The sequence below is a fragment of the Ambystoma mexicanum genome, chromosome 10 (assembly GCF_040938575.1).
Source record: "Ambystoma mexicanum isolate Mex_15411 chromosome 10, UKY_AmexF1_1, whole genome shotgun sequence".
Lineage (NCBI taxonomy): Eukaryota > Metazoa > Chordata > Amphibia > Caudata > Ambystomatidae > Ambystoma > Ambystoma mexicanum.
This window is the reverse complement of record NC_090932.1, coordinates 461,549,623-461,564,214: the sequence shown is the minus strand read 5'-3', so window position 1 is coordinate 461,564,214 and position 14,592 is coordinate 461,549,623. Positions and strand designations below refer to the sequence as shown.

Here is a 14,592-nt window from a genome sequence, read left to right as displayed (position 1 = left end):
CCTGTCCTTATGAAAATACAGTGAAGGGTGGCTTAACTGAAAGTGCCTGTAACCAAAAATGCAGTTTTAAGAGTTAACAGTCTCAAAGGGCAAGAATGCAAAGGCTCAAACGGAGCACCCATCAGAAACTCGAGGACAAGGATCAAATCCCAACCGGGCACCTGGAAAGGTGACGGAGGGAACACATTGGTGAGCCCTTTTAGAAACTGAGAAATTAAAGGAATTTTAAAATAAGAACACTCTTCAGACGAGCGCTTAAATATGGACAGCGCCGCCAGGTAACCTTTAACCGTACCCACTTGCAAGCCCCTGTGGGCTAAAGAAAGCAAAAAAGACAGAACCACAGGAATGTCACATGCAAAAGGATCCACATTCTTAACCCTGCACCAGTCGCAGAACTTTCACCAATGGCAACGGTACAGGGACTTAGTTGCGGGGCTTCTGGCCGAAAATAACACCTCCATCACGTCTTCAGGGAGGTCCCAATCCTTATTCCTCAACCTTTCAGAAACCAAGCGTGAAGGTTGAGGGATCTGACCTCTGGATGGAGAACCTGACCCCCCCCCCTCCCGTGAGAGCAGATCGTCTCGGTAGGGAAGACGACGTGGAGGGCAGATGGACAAGTCGAGAAGGTCCAGGTACCACGTCCTCTGGGCCCACGCCGGAGCAATGAGGATCATCCGGAAACCGAACATTCGTAACCTCCGCAGCACTTGCGGGATGACGGGGACTGGAGGAAACGCGTACAGCAGTGGGAAAGACCACTCCACCACGAACACGTCTCCTAAGGCTCCTTTTGAAGGAAATTCCCGCGAGCAGAACCTTTCGCACTTCCAGTTGACACTGGAGGCGAAGAGATCCACTTGAGGGGTCCCCCAAAGGGCAAAGATCTCCAGGAGAATCTTCTGAGCCAGCTCCGACTTCTGAGAGATCGCGCTCTGCCTGCTCAGAGTGTCCGCCGTCTCGTTTTCGTCTCTGGCCAGATGAACTGCAGAGATTGAAACTTCCTGCTGGATAGCCTATAACCAGAGCTGCATCGCCTCCCTGCACAGAGGAAGTGACCCTGTCCCCCCCCACCCTTTTTGTTGAGGTAGTGCACGGCCACTGTGTTGTCTGTCAGGATCAGGACATTCTTTCCTCGCACAGTCGGCAGAAAAGCCTTCAGGGCAAGCCTGACGGCCCTCGGCTCCAACAGATTGATATGGAGTCTGGACTCCGACGGAGACCAACGACCGCTGACTGTCAACTCGTTGGCATGAGCTCCCCATCCCGTGAGGGATGCGTCCGTCACGATCGTCACCTCCGGCCAGGGTAGCCAAAAAGGAGCCCCTTTCATCAGATTGCCTTCGACAGCCCACCACAGAAGGTCCTGGGAGACCGAGGACGGCACCTGAACACGGTCCGACATCCTGCCGGAGGACTGAGATCACTGGAGCTTGAGTGCCCATTGCAAAGATCTCATCCACAACCTGGCCTCCGGCACCAGAAGAATGCAGGATGCCATGAGGCCGAGCAATCTCAAGACCTCGAACGCTGGGAGACTCTGGGCAAGCTGAAACTTGTCCACCATCTGCTGTATGTGACGAGCCCTCACCTGGGGAGGAAAACACGGCCCCAAGGACGTGTCGAGCACTACTCCGATGTACTGGAGCCTCTGAGTTGGTGTCAAATGGGACTTCTTTAAGTTGAGGGAGAAGCCCAGCCTGTGGAGGGAGTGGCAGGTGACCGACAGATGATCCAGGACTTGCTCGGGAGAGCGCGCCCTGATCAACCAATTGTCCAGGTAGGGGTAGACATGAATCCCCCCTTTCCTGAGATGCGCTGCCACCACTACCATGAGCTTGGTGAAGACCCTCGGGGCGGAGGTCAATCCGAACGGCAGGACCCGAAACAAAGTGCGAGTCGCAAAACACTTTCTTCGCCCAACCATCAAAACGCTTGTCGTCCCTATCAGGAGGAATGCTAGGATACGACGGCAGCTTTGCTGGGGCCGTAGCCACCTGCACCACCAAACTCTCCGGAGTGGGGTGCTTGGTCAAGTAGCAGGGGTCGCTACTGGCTGGGTGGTATTTTCACGGCAAAGACTTGCCCACTGCCGGGAGACTCTCCGGAGAAGTCCAAGCCGCCGCCGCCACCCTCCTCTGTAGAGCCATATGGAACGGCAGTACCGGGTCAGTTGGTGGACCTTGGTCGAGGATATCCGTAAGGTCATCCTGAAGAAAATCCCCCTGGGGAGCAGACCACCCCAAGTACTCGGTGACCCTAGACATAAGGCGCCGGTACGAGGAGTCGGCATTAGTGCCAGGGTCAGGCCTACAAAACTCCACCTCCGGAGAGGTGTCCAGACCACTGGCGTCGTGCAGGGACTGATGCAGGTCCTCAATTTGGCTATTGCCCGAGAGAATCTCATCTGGCACCGTATCAGGAACCATGCCATCATCAGAGCCCTCACCCACCTCTAAAATGTACTCAAGATGGCGATAAGAGGGCACAGAATGGGGAACAAAGCCATGCTTGACCTTGACCAGAGCCTTTCTAGGGGGTTCCACCGTGCCCTGGTGTACCGTTGTCGAAACAGCCTCGAAAGGCGTTGAGTGAATTGGCGTCGACGCTGAAAAAGTCATCGACGCCATTGGCGCCCAGGCTGTCGAGGGACACGCTCGGGGCTCCACCCTCGAGGCATGTGTCAACGCCGTTGATGACTTTTTCAGAGGCAGAGCCTCGAGAGAGTCCATCAATGACCTCAGCGTCACAGGCGTCGACGTCTTTCTCGAAGACACCACAGGTGCACACGGTCTCGAGCGCGTCGAGGACCGGGACCTGGAACGGGCATGACGAGAACGATTCCCCTTGTCCAAGCGGGACCTTTCCTGCGAATTGTGCCGATCACCCGAGCCCGAAAGCGTACGAGCGGTGTCTCTCGACCGATGACGACCGACCCCACTCGGAGGCGCGGACGGCCCAGTACCCTGCGATTCGAAAATCGCTAGCATTTTCTTACCGAAGGAAGCCCATTCCTCCGACGCCGAATGCTTGGTGGGATAAGCGACCCACCGACGGGCGGAGTCCTCGGATGAGGACGGGGAAGGCGACCGATGACGGCCCTTCCGGGAGTGCCTCGAAGAGGCAGAGGAGTGGCGGGACCTACTCCAGGACCGAGACCCACTGGACTTCCGACGACGACGCAGAGAGTCGCCCCTCGAATCATCCATCGAAATACCCCCCAGACCTCGACTTCCGTGGCTTGGTCACCTTACCTACCGACAGTTTCTTCTTGCGCTCCCGCAAGGCTTTGGACGTAAGCGACTGGCAGTCAATACAATCATCCGTGTCATGGGCCTCCCCAAGGCACCAGAGGTAGGCGTCGTGCGAGTCCGTTACCGACATCTTGGACCCACAGTCCCCGCACTTCTTAAAGCCCGGACGCGCGGTGGAAGACGAGGTAGACATCACGAAGGATAACTTCACAAACAAACAGGTTCGAAGAACCGATAAAGATCAGAGTCGAGGTGCGCTGAGATCTCCGAAGCGAACACGTTCGCGGAAAAAACGGAACTGAGGCTACGGGCGTCGTGAGTCCTACTTATAACATCCAGTGACATCGGCCGTCAGAGGAGGTCCTCGAGGGCGGCGTATCGACATCATCGACGCAGGACACAGACGCCGAAAGATTTTCTGAAGCAGCACAGCTGTGGTGATTACCGTCATAGATATTGAATATGTCGGAGGACCCAATCCCCTCGAAAGAAGCTTTTTTTACTGTCGTATACCAACCAGTTGCGAAGGAGGGAGAGCAGGACGCTGGAGTACCGACATGTTGACAAACAGACAGAAGTTGAACTTCAAGTAACAATTCCATAGAAAGAGGTCAATGCACGCTGGCGAATTGGAGACCCAATTAACCAGCGATTGGAGTACTGGTTGCTGTAAATTGTAAATGTCTTGGGCTGAAGTCTCTACACCCTCCTACCCCGGACAACCTTGGTGAAAATCTGGGGTGCAGCACTTGGAATCGGTATACATATGCCACATCACATTTTCAAAATGCAGGAGCTTCTTCTAAGACTTTAAGAAGTTTAAGTATATGTCGGTAATCTCCCCTCATCTGAGCGTTCTCATTACCGCTCACCACTCACACCCTACTTCGCATCTCTGCTGCTTAGAGCCATCAATCATCTCATGGCTGCGTCTCACCATGGCTACCAGGATCGCATCCCCCCCATCAATCCCCACTCCGTCTCTTCTGCCACCAGAATAAAGCGTGTCTGCACAAAATCCGACCTTGCCACCCTCTTCAAACCACATATCACTTTTCCCTTAGAACGCTCACCTCTCCTTTGGCTTCTCATACCAACTTTTTACAGACCACATACTAATCCTCCTACTTCTGCTTCACTGTGAACCAGCCTTTTATCACTGTCTGCCATTTGCCACTGAATGGTGCTGCACTGCCTGATAGTTATCTTGTCTAGAGCACAAGTTACGTTCCTTATAGCTTTCAACACCACAACTCTTCTGCCCTCTCCTTTTGACCATCCTCCCGATATCTAGGTCCTATAACGCACACCCTAGGGCTCCTCTGTATGTGTGACAAAGTTAAACAGGTAATTGTCTTCACTGCTATGGCTGGAGGTTTCCCATTAGTGAAATCTGCACCAACCAAGCCACCCACTCAAGTAAGAGACTGCTCTCCACTGTGAGCCACTGCATGGTTGTCAATGCACCAGTCTTCTCGTGGGATTTCCACAGCCTAACAAAGTTCTTAGCTTTTCCACCAGCACACTCCATACATTCCACAATGCTCATTCACTTATGCACACTGTCTTCATGTTGCAAAATAACTTTTTTAAATTCTCTCTTTAATCCATCCATGGTCTAGGGCCCATTGCGGTCAGCTTTTCTCCCACTTCCCATTCAATGCCAAGCTCTTTTCAACTTCACCACCACTATCCACCCTGCACTGCCTCATGCTGCCACGATTTGCCCTCCTGGCTCCCCATCATAACAACTCATCTTCTGAACTGGAGAACATAATAATGGAGTTCAAGATCACTCCAACACTAAACTGAACGTTATTCAGAGTCTCTGAAACAAACATTGGCATTACCCCTTCCCCTTGATCCTCTACCCAGCCCCACTCAGTTACATGCAATTGTAAATATTGCAAACCACCTAACTGCATATAGCGTACTATGTCTCTGCCATGCCCAGTCACTATTCTCATCCCCCCACTATATATCCAGGTTATATACATATAGGCAGGACGACAGCTATACACTTTGTGTTATGAAGGATAATGGCAGGAAACCAGCTATGGGTTTTGGGTTGTGAAGCAGCACTGCAGCACAGATGGATTTGTCCAGTGGGAGAAAGGATGCCACAAATTTGTCTGTGTTGCAGGGGCAGTAAGCTGGACGCCAGTCACGAATTGTGTTGTGGGTGAATAGTGAGGCAAGGGGACAGGTATGTTTTTTTTCATGTTTGAGTCACCACCAGCACCACTGGCTGATCTCTGAACGATCTGGCGTCCCCCATGTCCAACTAGTCCTGCAGCAAAAGTAATTAAATAAAATGGGAGATTGGATTGTAGAAAGAGTAAAACCACCTAACATTTAATTCCCCCTTAGCAGCAACAGTTCCACAAAGGGTAAACATTGTTATTTGTAAGTTGAAAAACAGAGCCAACCGGACCTGGAAATTATCCAGTCTTGCATATCCAGAACAGTTTCATCAGCATGAAGTGACATCTCGGTAGAGAACAGTCGTTGACATTATTTATATATTTTTTAAGTGGTTGCCTCATCTCTAAGTGAGAAAATCGAATGGAAGGCAAATCGGCCCACTCGTGTATATGCTAGCTTTGCGGGATATTTCAGTATTCCAATGACAGTAAAAACATTAAAGAAAAAATAATTGAGATGAAAACAGAAAGGGAACACTAGCTTTGGAGTAACGCCAGGTGATTTTCGTGACATTTTCAAGTATCGCTTTTCTGAAACGTTCCTTGAAGGGCAATGTAGTCAGGACGTCCTATTGAATTAATTAAGACTGTCAACGCGTTTTCTTTTCTCCACAAACATTCGGTACTGATTAACTTCTCTAATGATAAAAAAAGGCCCCCAAAGTTTGTAGTGCTTCCACTAACTAGGGTCTTTCACTGGGCATGGAAAAGATTAGCTAACATACAATGCTCTCTTGTATGTGCATTTCAATCCATTCACTCCTTGCACCTAAGGGGGAAAGCAGCCCCCACCCTCCTTTCCTTTCTTCTCTCCACCACGCACCCGCCACAGCGTTTCATAGAAAGAAAGCCAGCGCTATTCCTTTCCCTTCCCCACAAACTCTGCATTCAGCAGAAATTAAAAACAGGTGATTACTACTCCCCAAGTAAGCCATGGCAGGCATTGCCATCAGCCAAGGAAAATGGTACATGTCGACGAGCATCGCTCATTCCCACTTCACTACAATCATACAAAACAATGCAGGATCACATAACTTTACACTTCAACAGAGTCCTGCATTCTGACACCAATCTCGCAACAGCAACATAGGATTTCTTTCACCATTTTATTTCATTCTGCACTGCCGTCTTCAGTATCCATTTCACCATTCTATTTGTGCCCAATCTCTTTAACGTGGAATTTTGCAATCTCCAGATGTTTACTTTTTTGCGAGGGGTATCATTTCAGCTCTTTTGCTGGCTATCTGATCTGTAGCAAACGTCGCCTAATCTCCCTCCTCCTCACAAGCCTCACTTTTCAGTTGCATTTCCCATTAGAATCATTGATCTGTTACAAATGTATGACATTAGAGCCTGTACCAATCCTGGGTCTCGCCCCTTCAAGGAGACAGAATATCCTTACTTTGAACTCGATACCAAAACTACTACTTTCTGCCCTACAATTTTCTGTTTATTCCGCTAGCCCTTCAAAATAATTTAGGCCTCCTCAACGTGTAGCCTCTGCCAAATTGTGTCACATATTCCTTACACTTTCAAACATGCGAAAAAACATTTCCAATCTCGTCCCTCTCCCAATCTTCTCAACATATCAATCTCCTCTTCCACAAATTGGTTGGCAATCTGCGTCCCTCCAGAAGATGTTGCCCTAGTCGATTTTTCTTTATAATGGACATTTTCCCCAGATTAGTTCTCACCTAATCATCAAACAAGCTTATTCTTACTGAATACAACGCCAATTGCTCTCAATTCGTTACTCTGACTTCCATCTACCTTTTTTCAGACTCTTCCCACCAATGCTATTTTTGGCTCTATTTTTGTGTACATAGCTAGCTTTCTTAAATTATAGCACAATTTATTCATGCCCTTTTGTTTTTCAGTTAAGTTTGAAAAGCTTGGTGTAAGGTCCAGTAACTAAACCCACCCATGGATGTTAGGGGATGGTTTATCAGATGAACAGAGAATTCAGTATTTCTCAGGTCGGTCTTCCTGCTGTGTGTTCATTCTGTGAGATACCTGCAGAATGCTTGGGGGTCACGACAAGACTGCATAGCAAGCACCGTGATGGGCTGGAATGATGCCTCATTGTCATCCTACAAAGGCATGGTTCAAAGAGGGACCCTTTTTCAGAGTGAATAGTGCAGCCAGTTTTCTATGGACCTGCAAAGGGTCCCAGTCTCTCCTTAACCAGAGCTAGAATTTTACAGCAGTGCTGAACAAAAGTTGAATATATATTCCTTTGTAACCCTGGCATTTACGTAACACTGGGTTTTCCCTGTTACACTCCTTTCGGTCATGAACGAGACACGAAAGTGATGTGAAATGCCTAAAGAACAAGTTACTCAGTTCATCAGTGTGAAAGTTTGAGCTCTCAACTGGTATTAGTAAGTCAATAGGCTCCAATCTTTGCAGGTTCCATTCAAGTGTGTACAAGGGAGCATACATTTCAGATAATTTTAAATGTATGAAGAGTGCTGTAAAGAGCCATTGAAGATTAGACCCTCATTTAGAGCAGTGATTCAATTATACCCAACCTGTAGCTCAATCGCTATGCTCAGGAATATCCTCCAGGGCAGTTGTGGGGGGGGATGTTGTTGAAAGGAGTAAAGAATCAATGCAAGATCAAAAAGGATACGAAGCATCTAATTAAACAAAACAGGCCCATATTTTATCCTGCAACCTATTGGGAAAATGCCCCATTTAACCGTTTTCCCCTCTTACAACCAATCCTAAACCTGTAGCTCAATCGCTACGCTCAGGAATATCCTCCAAGGCAGTTGTGGGGGGATGTTGTTGAAAGGAGTAAAGAATCAATGCAAGATCAAAAAGGATATGAAGCATCTAATTAAACAAAACAGGCCCATATTTTATCCTGCAACCTATTGGGAAAATGCCCCATTTAACCGTTTTCCCCTCTTATAACCAATCCTAAAACTCAACATCATAGACTTTATTCAAGGCCAACTTACCGAAGACTCACTGTCGCGAATAAGGAAATCTCCTTCGTTCCCCCTCTCGTTTAAGGCCATTTCTGCCTGGTGCCGTGTCACCTTCCCATAATACCAAGGGTTACCTGCAAACTTGCCCATGCCAGAAGGGCCAATGTAGTCGCAGTGTGGAGGGGTGGGCTCTTCCATGCCCAAACATGGTTGAATGTTCTGCATGATAGTAACATAGTTCTTGGGAACAAGGCCCACTTGCTTGTTGCTCTTCCGACACTTCCACCATTCTGGGTCATTCTCTGGCTTCTCAATCACATCCATGACTTCCCCCTTCTCAAAGTTCAGCTCCTCTTCATTGGAGGAACTGAAAGGGTATAGTGCCTGCACTACGTGCAATGACCGCCCATTCATGTCATTTACTACGGCTGCCAGCTTCTCAGACAATGTGCCCAGCTGGTCGCCTGAGGGGCTGTCACTCTCTTCTGTCACATAGTTGGAGGGGAACCAGCCCACCTGCCCATTGTAGCTGCCCCGCCACCACCCATCACTGCACTTCTCCATGACGATGACTTTGGTCCCCTTGACCAAGGAGAGTTCATCTTCTCGCTCAGCTACATAGGTAAATTTGACAAAGGCGGGCATGCTGAGGTCATAAAGGCGTTCTGTGTCGGAGAAGCTGTCATCTGCTGGGCAAGCAGAGTCCGGCATGCTGGGTTTTCGTTTCACCTTTCCGATACCTGTTTAGGAAACATAGAACAGGGTTAAGTTAGCACCGACACAAAGTCCCTTTTAAATACACTGGCTTGTCACTTACACCATAATTGTAACTACTGTCTCGCAAAAGGTAGTGATCATGCTTTTAATGAGCCTGCGGCTGGAAGAACACTGGTGTAAGGCCATCTCAGTTATGCACACATCAAAAAAAGACCACAGAAATGCTGCGATGACCTAGGTTTTCTAGGCTAGGATTGAGCCACGTTTAGTTTGCCAACTACAGCTGTAATTTCTGGCACTTATTTCCAATTCAAGAGGTATGACGAGGACCCCAGCTTTGCAAGGGGATCTGGCAGTGTGGTGGCCGTAGGGGCCGTGGACACTCCCACAAACACTTTGGGATGGTGGCCTTGGAAGATATACAGAGGATCCATTGGGGTGAGCATTGTAGCCCACTCGCAGAGCATGGGCGAGTCACATGTGGGCACTACAAGCACCATTATCCATTTGTGAGGAAAGAAGAAGGTAATGCTAGTACCCTCTAGGACTATGCGAGTGTCCAGGTAGATGATCTAGAGGACCATGTGAGGGCTGATAGGGCACCAGGGCTTAACACTGCCATCCTCTTGGGGTACTGGGACAGTAAAGAGGGAGGCGGAGTTAATGCAACAGATACTAATGGGGAACTAAACCCTTCAGAATCACATGTCCTGCTCTATACGTGGTCTGGGCATAAACAGCAGGGATATCCTCCTAAATCAAAAAGTCCTGCATCGTACATGGTCAGGCCTTAAACAGAAATATCCCCTAAACTGCATATACTGCACCACATGCTTAAGCTTTAGACAGCAGAGCTAGCCCCTTAAATCACATCTCGTGCATCATGCATAGTCAAGGTCTACATCGCAGGGCTATCTCCCCCACCACCCGTATCGCACAGTACATGCCCAGGCTTTCAACAGCACGGCTAACACCTTAAAATCACATGCCATGCCCCTTACAAGGTTTGACTGTAGACCACAGATCTATACCCCACAGCTTGCATGTGCTGCACCATACACATGGTCAGAAAGACAACTAAAGCTAAATCACATGTCCTGCACCATGTAGGTTGTAGAAAGCAGATACACTCCCTAAATCACACCATCCTGCACCGTACATGGAGAGACCCCTCGCAACAAAAATATCTCCCTAAACTGCATTTACCACACCTTACATTCTCAAGCTTTAGACAGCAAAGAAATCCCTTGAAATAAAAATCCCAGCCGCCACAAGAGAAATAGAAAATCCAAATCGATACCAGATGGCCAAAACATGTCTTTTTAGTAGTCTTTCGAATCAGTTCAAACTGTACACAGACAATTCTACAACAATTTTCCTCAGACATCAAACCATCTTGTGTAAAAGTTGTAAATGCAAGTGCACAGTTCAGTCAGACCCCCACACTTGTATGCACAAAGGCAGCCTTGCTGCTCCCTCCTCTCATTTGTGGTGTACATGTGAGTTAATTGGTGGGGCAGTACCTGCCTGGATGCAGGAGACCCACTGTGGGGAACGGCTTGCACCTTGTACATATGCTAAGCCCCGGCAGCCCTTAATGTCTGCATGAATAAAGCATGGCCATTTTTGCCCTGTTTCCATCATTAAGCTGTGACGTAAAACTTTGCAGGGACATCAGGCAGAGAGCCTGCAAACTCGAGATGGCATTGTTACTAGGATTTTCATCTTATTCCTACCGCCTAAGGCAACTACCTTTCTTGTCACTGCCAGGATGCTGCTCTTCACCTTTCTGCTGCCTCAGCACCCCCTTTAGGTCAAGGTGCTTTATTTTCGAGGAAGCCACTTCACCTTTTATCTTTTCTGCTCTTTTCATCATGAATAAGGCACTGCAGGAATGCAGCTCCACTGTCTGGGTTCAGCATACAAATATGGCGTGTTGTGGATGTTTCAAATGGGGGAAATGTAATGTTGGCTTGTGTGAGGAATTTTGGGGCTTGTTAGAGACAGCCGGGTAGACCTATGGGAGGAATGAGCAGTTCTGGTGCCTGCCCAGACCACTCCTTTCATTGCCCAAGTCGGGCAGAAATCCCAGCAGGCCACTGAGCACAAAACCTGAGAATGCTACAGTGAGCTTTAAGGAGTCTCTCAGCCTGTCAAGCAAAGCAGCAGGCCATACAATGCAAACTGGGTGACTTTGGCCCGAAATGTTCAAGTAGACCTTTCTTTGAACCAAAGGTTCCTGCTTCCCAGAACCCTTGGCAGATGAGGGAGAAGGGGCAATCTGGAAACTCGACTTAATTGCCATAAACCTCCAGCTAACTTGCAGGTGTTTGTTTTTGTTGCACATGGGATACAATGTATACATAAGGGCGAGGAAACGATATAGAGTGAGAGGGATTGACAGTGGCAATGTGAGCTAGTGAAATAGGACCTGTATGCAAGAAGCCATTGGTATGAGTGCAGGGTTGCAGGTTGTTTTGCCTTGTTGTTCTACTCTCCCGTTCGCCTGACTAACCGGCTCCAACATCTCAAACCGCCATACATATGTATCCCCCTCCCAGCCCCACCACCCCAAGACGGCCGCCACATGCTTAGCGTTCCCACATGAACACTAACCAAACCATGTCTAAGCTCCACTCTCTAGCCTCATCACTCATTCACATGAGCTGATAACCCTTTCCAAAGCGCTGTAGTTGATCAGATTGTGCTCTCTACCCTATGGATAACAAAAAGGATTGCCTTGGCCTGAAAGTCTTGAAAAGGCTGGCAGAGCGATTTGAAGCGATGGGCCACAGTATAGTCAGCGATGTGGCACTGGGTGCTCCATAGGGGGTCTACTGAAGGGTGTGACAATGTGTTAGCCTGGAATGTGCTGGTGCAAGAAATGTTCCTTTCACCCGATGACAAACCCCCCTGAGATGTGGTGCCAGGATGTGTAATAACGGCGGGCAGGGGCAAGCAGCAGAAGAATGATGATTGTGGGAAAGCTACATAATATCTGATGAAAGGGGATACCGTGACCAGACCTCCCTGGATGTATGCTACACAAGTTGTTAGTTAAAATGTTGTTTGGGTAGTTGAGCTGTGTATTGGAATTGTACTTCACATGGATCGGGGAAACTGTAAGATGTATTTCTGTGATAACATGATGGTTGTACAAAACTTGACACAAAAAAAGCCATATACCTTGTTCTTCCTGTTCCACGGGACCAGGGTGTGGAAGGTTACACAACATGGAGTTTGTAGGGAGTGGAGGTGGACATAATACTGCAAACCAATGTACCGATGGAAATTGCTGACTGCTCCACTATCCAAAAAAGGTTTAGGGATTGAAAACCCTGACATGGAGTGGTAAAGAAGCCAAAAGTGAGATGCGAAGATGGGTCTGTGATGTTTTACTACAGACCGTTTCCTCAAAAACCTTGTGTCTTGAGCCTGGCTTCATCGTTGCGGGAAAAAAATTGTCAGTGCCCCCTCTGGGCCCACCTCCCTCCAATGCGGACAAGAGGACATTATTCAACAATGTGCTTCATTGAACAAAAAAGAAAACCTCCAACCGAAATTCTATGAAGAAGTCCCAACTCTACAAAACAAAAATTGGTGCTTGTCAGGATGTCTCACAAATAAAACTGTTCTCTGTCTAAATCCATTCTAACCTACCAACTAAACTACTGCTTATGAACGAAAGAAAAGAGAAGAGAACCAAAGATTGTGCTTGCGATGGGTTTAATTTCCCCTGGTAGGGATTTAGTGGAGGCTGCTTTTCTGTACCCCCGCCCCACAGAAGTGTTTCTTACGATCTTCCCCACTTCTGAATCTTGTGTCAAAAGGTTACAAACAAAATGTGGAATTGCTCGATGGGGAGCCTTTTCTAAAAAAAAAAAAAAAAAAAAAAAAAAAAGAATTTAAAGAAATAAAATCGAAGTTCGGCAAAATCTACATTTCTGCAGAAAAAAACCCCCAAAAAAAACATAAAACATGCCAAAAGTGTGGCAGAAAAGGTGCGAAAGCCGGTGGAACGGAATGGTTAGCGAATTTCGCCAATACTGTTTCGCCAGCAGGATAGTCGCCCACCCTTACCCAGGATCTCTTCCAGATCTGTATTGATTGGCAATTACAAAAGAAACAAGTTAATTCCTTGCCTGAATACTTCACCTTCAGACATTGTGCACTATCTCAAGGTACACTCGTTGACCACCTCCAATCTGGAGACTGGTCCATAAACACCAAATCTGCACTCATCCATGTTGCTTACCACTGCCTACCTATCCTTGACCGTCATCTTTGAAGCCATTTCAGCTGCTTTTGACATTGGATTATCTCTCCCTTTAAATTCTTTCACGTTTTGGCATCAAGGACACTCTAATCGACTAGTGTCTTATCTCTTTGACAGCTCCTTCATCGCATGGAACTCCAACATCTCCTCACAAACATCTTTTCCTGTGGCTGTTCCTCAAGTATCAGACAGAGGCCCACTTCTCCACATTTATACCTCCTCCCTCTGCAAACTCAATTCCTACTTTGGCTTTACCCAGCATATCTTCGCAAACTACACTCCATATTCTTCTCCTTCCCCTCCTTCACCCGTGCAATCTCTGAATACATAACTAGCTGCCTCGTTAGCATCCAAAAATGGATGGCGCTGTGATGACACATACTAAACTCTTTAAAGATACAAATCCATCTCTTTGTCTGCAAGGCCAATCCCAGTGTTCCCTCTACAATCTTTCCCCCTGACCATCTTACCCCCACACAACTTGCTTGCAACCTTGGGCCTTCTCTGACAGTGACCTGAAACCATATGTTCATCATGGCCAATGCCATCACAGCAAGACTCAACCTCCTAAACATTGGACAAATATGCCCACTCAAGTCATACTCTTCTCTACTCTGGGGCTAAGCAAGACTACTGCACAAGCCTATTTCGTAGTCTACCCCCTCCCCTCAATCGCTCCCCTCAAAAATTCTTCAGCTTTGCAACTGTGACCAACAGACTAATGCTCTGCATGAGCATAGGGATGAGTAGTGGCTAAAGCACCTACTCAGCCCAACACCACTAATAAACTAGCAGTTATCTCAATCAAAGGTGAAACATGCACAGATTGGGGTGGAGCAGGCTATTCAGGAGAGGGTGTGAGCTTGTAAAAAACCCAACAGTACGGGAGGACCTAAATAAAAGAATGTCCAACCATGGTTATATTAAAAGAAAAAAAGGCTGTTTAATGAAACGAACAAAACTGCACATAGCTAAGAAAAAACACTACCAGGGAAAACCGAGAAAGCAGACAAGTAAAGGGGCACTATGGGTTTGTAGACAGTGTTGAGGCAAACATTTTAGCAGCAATATTTAATGTGCCTTTCAAAGGGTAGAAATTGAGGATTGTGGGCTTAAAAGTCACTAGGTTTCTTTGAGGCAGACCAGGGTTGACAGGGCCACATGATGAAAAACCTTTAGTTCTTGTCTTTCAGGATTTTTCA

At 47.7% G+C, this 14,592-nt stretch overlaps 1 protein-coding gene across 6 annotated transcripts in view; it reads right to left on the bottom strand.

The window, feature by feature from the left end:
• Positions 1 to 14,592, bottom strand: part of NCK1 (NCK adaptor protein 1) — a 1,070,986-nt gene that overhangs the window by 87,764 nt on the left and 968,630 nt on the right. For all 6 annotated transcript variants that reach the window (XM_069618028.1, XM_069618030.1, XM_069618027.1 and 3 more), the window contains one exon: positions 8,428 to 9,137. In XM_069618028.1, coding sequence (XP_069474129.1) covers positions 8,428 to 9,137 — 710 coding nt within the window. The remainder of the gene's footprint in view (positions 1 to 8,427; positions 9,138 to 14,592) is intronic.